Source organism: Hipposideros armiger, unplaced genomic scaffold, assembly GCF_001890085.2.
Source record: "Hipposideros armiger isolate ML-2016 unplaced genomic scaffold, ASM189008v1 scaffold_74, whole genome shotgun sequence".
NCBI lineage: Eukaryota > Metazoa > Chordata > Mammalia > Chiroptera > Hipposideridae > Hipposideros > Hipposideros armiger.
The window spans coordinates 4,261,042-4,268,875 of record NW_017731424.1 but is presented as its reverse complement, the minus strand read 5'-3'; the positions used below and the strand labels follow the sequence as shown (position 1 = coordinate 4,268,875).

General features: G+C 46.6%; 1 protein-coding gene and 1 long non-coding RNA gene across 3 annotated transcripts in view; both read right to left on the bottom strand.

Annotated features, from left to right (window-relative positions):
* TACC2 (transforming acidic coiled-coil containing protein 2) overlaps positions 1 to 4,108 on the bottom strand; it is a 166,333-nt gene extending 162,225 nt beyond the window's left edge. Inside the window, exon 1 of the mRNA XM_019642916.1 lies at positions 4,013 to 4,108. Within this exon, the coding sequence (XP_019498461.1) occupies positions 4,013 to 4,107 (95 nt within the window). The 5' untranslated portion in view covers position 4,108. The remainder of the gene's footprint in view (positions 1 to 4,012) is intronic.
* A 3,303-nt stretch (positions 4,109 to 7,411) lies between these two features.
* The window catches only part of LOC109382994 (uncharacterized), a 43,453-nt gene continuing 43,030 nt past the window's right edge, over positions 7,412 to 7,834 (bottom strand). For both annotated transcript variants that reach the window (XR_002124029.1, XR_002124028.1), the window contains exon 3: positions 7,412 to 7,692. This is a non-coding gene — a long non-coding RNA (uncharacterized LOC109382994). The remainder of the gene's footprint in view (positions 7,693 to 7,834) is intronic.

Sequence of the window (7,834 nt, the reverse complement as noted above, 5' to 3'; positions counted from 1 at the left end):
GAGGAAAGTTCTTTATCTACCTAATATCACTACCTTTGGATGCATGATTTAAAATGTTTACTATGATAACTCAAGAATCACAACACAGAGTGACCGACATTTTCATGTCAAGGTCCTGAATTTCAAAAATTGTAACCCAGTTCCACTTGTCTGACTGTCATGCAAGCCTCAGCTCCAAATACATCCTGCAGACAGGCTTCCATTTCAATCACCACGTTAGCTGCCGTGCGTTATTCTGCAAATAATTTAACAGATAAATCTCCTGCCCTTTATTCCATAATCAAGGTTACTTTAAAGTAATTCTGAAAAGACATTTACACATCTCACAGCCCAGACAGATGCAAACAACAGATGGAAGAAGGAGACAGATCTTTGCTCTCACTAAAAGGGAAAAAAGGGACCACATGCTAACCTTCCTCAGCCAAAGGAAATACGACAAGGGCTGAGAGTCGTCTTGGACGAATTAAAAAGGGTAGGCCTTTCTCCCTTTTCAGACACACTCCTCCTCCTAATAGAAAGCTAATCTGCAAGAATACCAGCTCCCTCCAACACAAACATATCTGGATTAATTAGAATAAAATTAGAATATCTACGGGAATGGCACACCGCACTTGACAGCTATTGGCTTCGTACCAAATCCCTGTGAACCAGACAGGCAGGTAAAAATCATGTTTTCCATTTTCCAGATGAGAAACAGAGGGCAGAGTGGCTCGGCCAGGTCTTCCGCTTGAAGTCCAGTGCTCTTTCCACAATAATAATAACACCCAAAGTCTACATAGCACTTTGTCTGCTATACCAATAACAGCAAACTTATTACTATAAACAATTTCTCTGTGCCAAGTGCTGTTCTTTTCAGCGCTTTTCATATTTAAACTCATCCAATTCTTACAACAACCCTATTTTACAGATAAACTCACTTAGCAGAAAGAGGTTAAGCCACTTGCCCGAGGTCACACAGCTCGGAAGCGGTGGAGCCAGGAGTTGGGGCCCGATGGTTGGGATCTGGAGCCTGTGCTCTTGAACCCTACCTTAGGCTGCCTCACCAGACAGTGGAAATAGCTGCCTGTGATCCCTGCCATCTTCCTGCCATGCTCCAAGTGACTAAAACAACTGGACGCTTGTGAAAAATGTGGGACAGTAGCCTCGAGCCAATGCCCAGAATAGCACTTGGCACAGAGAGGCACTTCATAAATATTTGTTGAATGTTTGAAAAATAGATTATTCCCCTTCAGCCTGGTGGCCACTTCTGCAAATAGGAGACACACACTCAGCCCTCGAAGCTCTCGCTTTGGCCACATTTTCTGCGGTGACTTTGTGTTCCCTTCCTTCTGGTTTCCCCATCCTAGCAACAAGACTAAGGAAGCCCTGTTGCTTACAGGATTCCAAGGGGTCTGTTGTGTCCACAGGCGTCACTGCAAAACAGCATGCATTTCTAAAGTTACCCCTTATGCTTCCAAAGAGTAGGCTGGGGAAAAAAAAAAATTGGCGATCCTCCCCGTGACAAACTGACTTGTCAAGCTGCTTCTTCAAATCTTTCCTTTGCTGCCATTGCTTAAGTAAACAGCCTTTCTTTTGTCTCTCTAATCCTCTGAGCCCTGCGTCTATTGTAAAGCCATCTTCAAACAGGCACTGCAGCTTTCCAGTCCTGAAAAATACACTGTACCAAGTGCTAAAGTGTTTCCCCATTTAAAAACAAAACAAAACCAAACCAAGATTCCCTGGCCTTACCTCTTAAATGTCCTCCATCTCTCTAGACCATGGTTTACTGGTCATGCCAACAAGAGACCTAATTAACATGGTTAGATCATGGCCAGAGGGTCTTGCCAGCTCGCCCACTCTTTGAATGTGCTCCTTGGGAGCAGCGTGACTGCAGGTGAATGCTGGGAAATAGACCAAAGGTCATCCCCATGGCATCAGGAATCGGATTTCAGAAGCAACTGCCAGGCCACCAAATATGGAGGAGGAACACATGTTCTGTGCGGGCACCCATCTCCCCTGTCATGGGAAGGCCAATATTCAGACCAGCTCTGCTAGATTGTCCCTAGAATTTCTTTACCTCCAAGGCAAAACCAAAAGATTGAAGCAGCTCACCACCCTGGCAGGCACTCTGTCCCGCCGAGAAGGAGGAGTCCCCAAGCATGGAATTACAGGCTTCCCCAGACAGGATGCTTTTCTGATGTGATATGGTAGAAATATGAACAAGCTTTAGAGTCAGAGGGAACTGGGTTTGAATCCCCAGTCATCCCTTAAAAGATGGAGGAAATAACAGAGCTGAGTTTGTGGTGGGATTTGATGAGTCAGCCTCACGTCTAGGAAGGGCTGAGTCTAGGCTCCAGGTAGCAGGGAAGGTTAAGAAAGACATGGTGTAAGGTGCTAGCTTTAGGGGGAGCTGGGGGAAGAGTAAGTACTATCTTTGCAACTTTTCTGGAAACCTGAAAATGTTCCCAAATAAAAAATGTAGTTAGGGGGCCGGCCGAGTGGCGCAATGGTTAAGAACTGGCTTGGGACGCCAGAGGGCCCTGGTTCGGATCCCACATGAGGGCCAGTGACACTGCCCTCTACAGCTAAGATGCTGAACAACAGCTNTTAAAAAAAAAAAAAAAGAAAAGAAAAGAAACATCTTGCCTTTCATTGGAAATCTATAGTTTCATTTTTTTCCCCAACCATCTTTCTTCCTTCCCAAAGCTGCTACTACCTAAACACCATGGTTTTTCTGTAAATTTGTATTTTTGAAAAAGCCAAGACATTGAGCTAATAGAGGGCGCCAAAACAAATGTGTACACATTTTAAGAAAAGAAAAAACTATTGAAATTGTAATAATATATACCGATAACACAAGATGACTACAAGTCACGTTTGACTTCTGCAATTACAAGAGGTGCTCAAAGTGGTTCCCATCAGGATCCGGACACTTCTGATGACAGTGAACTACTGCTTGAGCAACATTGACCGAAATGTCCGCTTGTATACATTTTTTTTGGCATTCCCGGTATATAATACATCTCCTCGTTCCCAAAATATAAAGTTCTGAAATTTCCTATTTGAGAGGCTAGTACGTCTAGTCCCTCCTAAATTGTTTCCTGTGTATCTATTAGTTAAAGTTGTTCCCTCTGCCTGGAACCTTTTTCTTTCCCCACCATCCCTGACTTCTAGTCAGTTTTAAGACCCAGTTGCAGCGCTGCCTGGTCTGGAGAAGGCTTCTTCCCTCAGCAAGGCCATCCTCTCTCCTCCCCCTGTGCTCCCACAGCGTCTGCCTGTAGCATTTAGCTTATTCTAGAATTATTTGTCCACAAGTCTCTCTCTACAACTACAAAAGATGAACATGTCCTGTTCATCTTTGTACCTCTGGCCTAAAGCCCAGAGCTTGGCCTATGTTGTTGGTGGGTCCATGTTTGTTGAATGGATTGAGACACCTGCCCCCCTTCAAAGAAAAGGATGAGGTATGGTTGGGTGTATAAGGTGCTGGGTGTTAAAACTCTGCACCAACAACCCCACACCAAGAATTCTCTAGCATCAACTGTGTAACCTACAAATCAAATCCATTCTGACGCCGTCCACTTGGAAAATAGTGTCAGATCACACAGGCTAAGCGCTCGGTCTCACAAGACTTCCCCTTTCCCCACAACTTCAGATGTCAATCACAAATTCAAGTTGTCACCTATACTTCTGACCAACTGGCTAAAAATCAGAGGTTCCCACGAGCCCCTCCTTGGGCCCAATAAATTTGCTAGAATGGCTCACAGAACTCAGAGAAACATTTCACTTACTAGATTACCAATCTATTATAAACAGATATAACTCAGGGACAACCAGATGGAAGGGATGCCCAGGGCAAGGTATGGGGAAAGGGCACCAGCTTCCACGCCCTCTGAGCTCTGAGCGGGGCATCCTCCCCATAGCCGAGTGCTCACCAGCCCTGAAGCTCTCCAAACCCTCTCATTAACATAACAAAAGATACCACAAAGCATTTCCCCACTTCCTGTTACCTGCAAAATAAATCTCAAACTCTCACCTGACCTCCAAATTCTCAATCTGGCCCCACTTGTCCAATCTGGTTTTCAGTGACCCTCCACCATTATGGTCTGGGCTCACTTCCTGCTCAGCCATAGAGAAGTCCACGTCAGCAATTCTGGCCCCACCTGGAATGGCTTCTAGAGCTGTCCCCTGTAGTTCAGGTTCCCCCGCCCCCACCCAGAGACTCTCTTGTCCAATCCAGCCCTCGGAGAAGGCTTCTTCTGATCGCCAACAGCACTGAGCAGCGTGACATAATCCAGCAGCAGTTCTCCAGCATGGTCTCCGGACCAGCAGCATCTTTGTCACCCGGGAGCTTGTTAGAAATGCTAATTCCCAGGCTTTGCCCAAGACCGACCAAATCAGAATCTCTGGAGAAGCCCAGCCTGGTGGGTAACCCTGATGCCAACTCACTTTTGAGAACCGGCGGATGACAGTTAAGGCTCTAGGCTGCTAGTTTCTCCTCTTCCTTCTTCAGTGACAAAGGTGTCAGAGCTTCACTTAGGAACCACTTAGGTCGCTCCCTGGGAAAAGTCAACCATCTCTGAAACATCACCTGTGGCCTTCCCTGGAAGGATGAGCAAGTGCGATGCAGAAGCACAGGCGTGGCTGCCATCCAACAACTGTTTACCTACCAAAATGGTCGTTTCCTCTGGGGCAACCTAATAGCTCCACCATCTAGGGAAAGGTTGCATGATAAGATCTGTGTGCTTGCGGGTTTTAAAAGGAAAGGGCTGCCTGGTTGTTGGTACCCAAGGAGGGAAAGGAAGAGTCCACGAGACAGTGGGCAGTGGAACCAATCCAGACGCAGGTAACCAGGGCCGCTGTGCCTCAGAGCGGGCAGTGCTGAGTACTAAGAGGTGCAACCTGGGGTTAAGCTTCGTCCTAGGAGGCGGGATCACCATGCACACCGAGGGGCATCAGAAAGGCTCCGCCCAGCCTCTTCCAGGGTTTGGCCAATGCAGAGCTAAGTTACAACAGCGACACCATGTGGCACGTGGAAAGCAAGGCAGTTGAACTGATAGGACTCCCTATTCAGATGAAGAATTTACCACCTTGAGGGGATGTATAAATCCCATTCTTGTGTAGTGCAGAAGGGAGCCTTCAGGGAAAAACAATGGACTCTCTACCAGTAGGGCGCAGATGAAAGTGCTCCAAGCATCGCTGTCTCCATCTGTAGAGTAGAAATCATGCCTGTGCAGAGGGGCAGTCATTGGCAGTACTGACCTATGACTTTCTCCCTATATTCTTCCCTTGCCTCCAGGTCCAACAGGAGCCACTGAAGGCCTCACTGCGTGTTCTCTCTGGAGTTTTTACAAGTAAAAACAGAAACAGTTTGAGGTCAATGGCTCATCCCATCTTTTGTAAAATCCTATAATATATCCTTAAAAGAGAAAATGCTGGCTGTCTGATGAGGCAAAGGGAGAAGGAGAATGCATTTGGGGACAATGAGGAGAAAAAAGGAAAAGGTCTTAAAAAGTGAGGGATGTCTGCACAATAGACATTCTTACATTTATGGAGGAGACTGTGTTTTTAATTGTGAACAGGAAGTTGATCCTTTCGGCTTTCTCTTAGAAGGCACCTCTTTTATGCTCAATTCACATGCCAGAGAGGCAATTCTTCTTCAGGGGAAAAATAATAATTGACTAAAGCTGAGGAACAAGAAACAAAAGACCTTGGCGATGCTGTTCCTCTTCAGTCCAGCTGTGACACAGGCCCCAAATAACTTCCAAGCCTCTTAAGAGATCCCAGAACCTCACAACGATGGGAAGGGAAGAGCCGGACCTCGGGTCTCAGCCAGCAGTTGACTTGCCTCGTGTAGAATTCCGGAAAAGATGAATCCATCCATTAGTTTCAGGATCACTGGGAGCCAATTCAGACCTTTCATCTGGCCTCATTAAAGCCAAATATTAAAACCTTTGTCCAGTTACCATGATAAAAAGTTTGTGGAAGTGGAGGAGAAGTCAAAGTTGCTGCTTGAGACATATTCCGTGATTCCGCCCTATCTGATCACCAGTTCTCTAAAGAAATCTAATGTTCGTACCAGGTAGTTCAAGGTGCACAGCCGGGGCCACCCAGAAAATGCCAGTGGACCTGGGAATTCCTGCCACCAGGAATTTCTCTTACTTACCCATGACCGACCATAGTTAACATCCAGAGCAATAAATGTTGCTTAAACTCTTAAGGTGAAAAGCTATTGTAAAGCACTGGGGGGCCCCAAGTTTCACTGTTGTCTGTAATAGGAAAAGGGGAGAGGGGTCTATCATTCAGTTTTTCATTTTTGTTCCCTGGAGCTCCTGGTCATTCGTTCCTGTAAGGCCTGTAATTATACCCTCCCTGAAGCTGGGCGTTCACAGTTAAGGAGGCTTTTTCCAACCAGATCATGTGCTCAGCCCACTGGGTTATTAATTGCTTCCAGTGTTCCTGGCCCATATCCATTCTAGGGACTGAATGTGCACGTCCGCTGGCCCTGTGCTGTGAATGCCTCCAAGCGATGGGTGCTGAACACGACGTGGGAAGAGTCTACTGGAGCTCTGCCCAATAGCCACAGTGGGCCAAACAAGACGTGACTGTGGGCCGGCGAGGAGCCACTGACCAATGGCCACACCTGCACGGGCCATCTTCCACGGCCACGGTGCGGCCTTGTAGACTTCTGGAATTCACCCACCGGCCTCCCTGGGACAGAGGGCGCCTGTCACTTTCGTCATAGTTCTGTAAATCCTCCATCTCATCATCTGCTGGCTCCAGTTTCACATGTGGATTATTCTGAGCTAAAGGTAATCGAGACCCTGCAGGCTCAAGAGAAGCTTCTGTCCCACCCCCACCCGCCTAACTACCTAGAAGAATTTAAATTAAGGGCTTTGCCTGTAATAAGAGTTATTACCACAGATAACTTTTTATGACCTATCTACAGGGCAGGGAAACTTCTAATTACCGAACATCTGCTCTTCTTATCTTCCTGTAATGACCCTCCTCCCCCTCTGAAGCCCAGGGCGCCTCAACCTCATCCCTAGCTTAGAATGCCATATATGCCTCCTTTTCCCTTCCTGTCTTTGAACCTCTCATGTACGTGGGGTCTCTGACTCTCTCATGTGTGGGGGGTTCCTGGACTTACATACGTAATTAAATTTGGTTGTGTTCGCTTGTTAATCTGGCTCACGTTGATTTAATTATTAGACCAGCCGAAAAAACTTAGAAGGGTAGTTTCTTTCTACCCTACAACACACCCCAACTTAGCCACAGAATTAGCCACCCCTGATAAGCCCCTTGGTAGCTTTGATCTTTTTTATTTTAAGTTCTGACAGTGACGCTAAACAACCTGTAGTGTTGCTGGGATGGCAGCCTATAATTACTAATTTCATCTTTGGGCAGGAAAACATTAATTTTCCAATCATGCAGATCCAGGCTTTCACTAAAAGGTCTGAACCACGGTTCCTAACATCACACTACTGAGGAACACATCATGTGTTTTAGGGTAAAGTTTTCAGAGCAAATGGAGCAAAGCACATGCTGAGCGGGCCGTGAGCTGGCCATGCCTCGGGCTGTGTTGTCCTCTGAACCTGGCTCCTACCTGGCCAAGTCTCCACGGTCAGCGCTTCCGGCCTTCTCTGGCTTCTTCTTTGTATTCTGACTGTTCCCAGGTGATGGCAGGGATCCTGGGCTCTGAGCTGACGAAGTCTTCTAAGCCGGGAGAAAAAGAAATTGGAAAGGAAAATCAAATAGGAGTCTCTGGAAACATAAAACCGTTTATCAATGAGCCACTGACCACAACATTCAAGGGCCAAGTTGTTCATTTGCTTTATCATCCAGCTGAGCACAAATG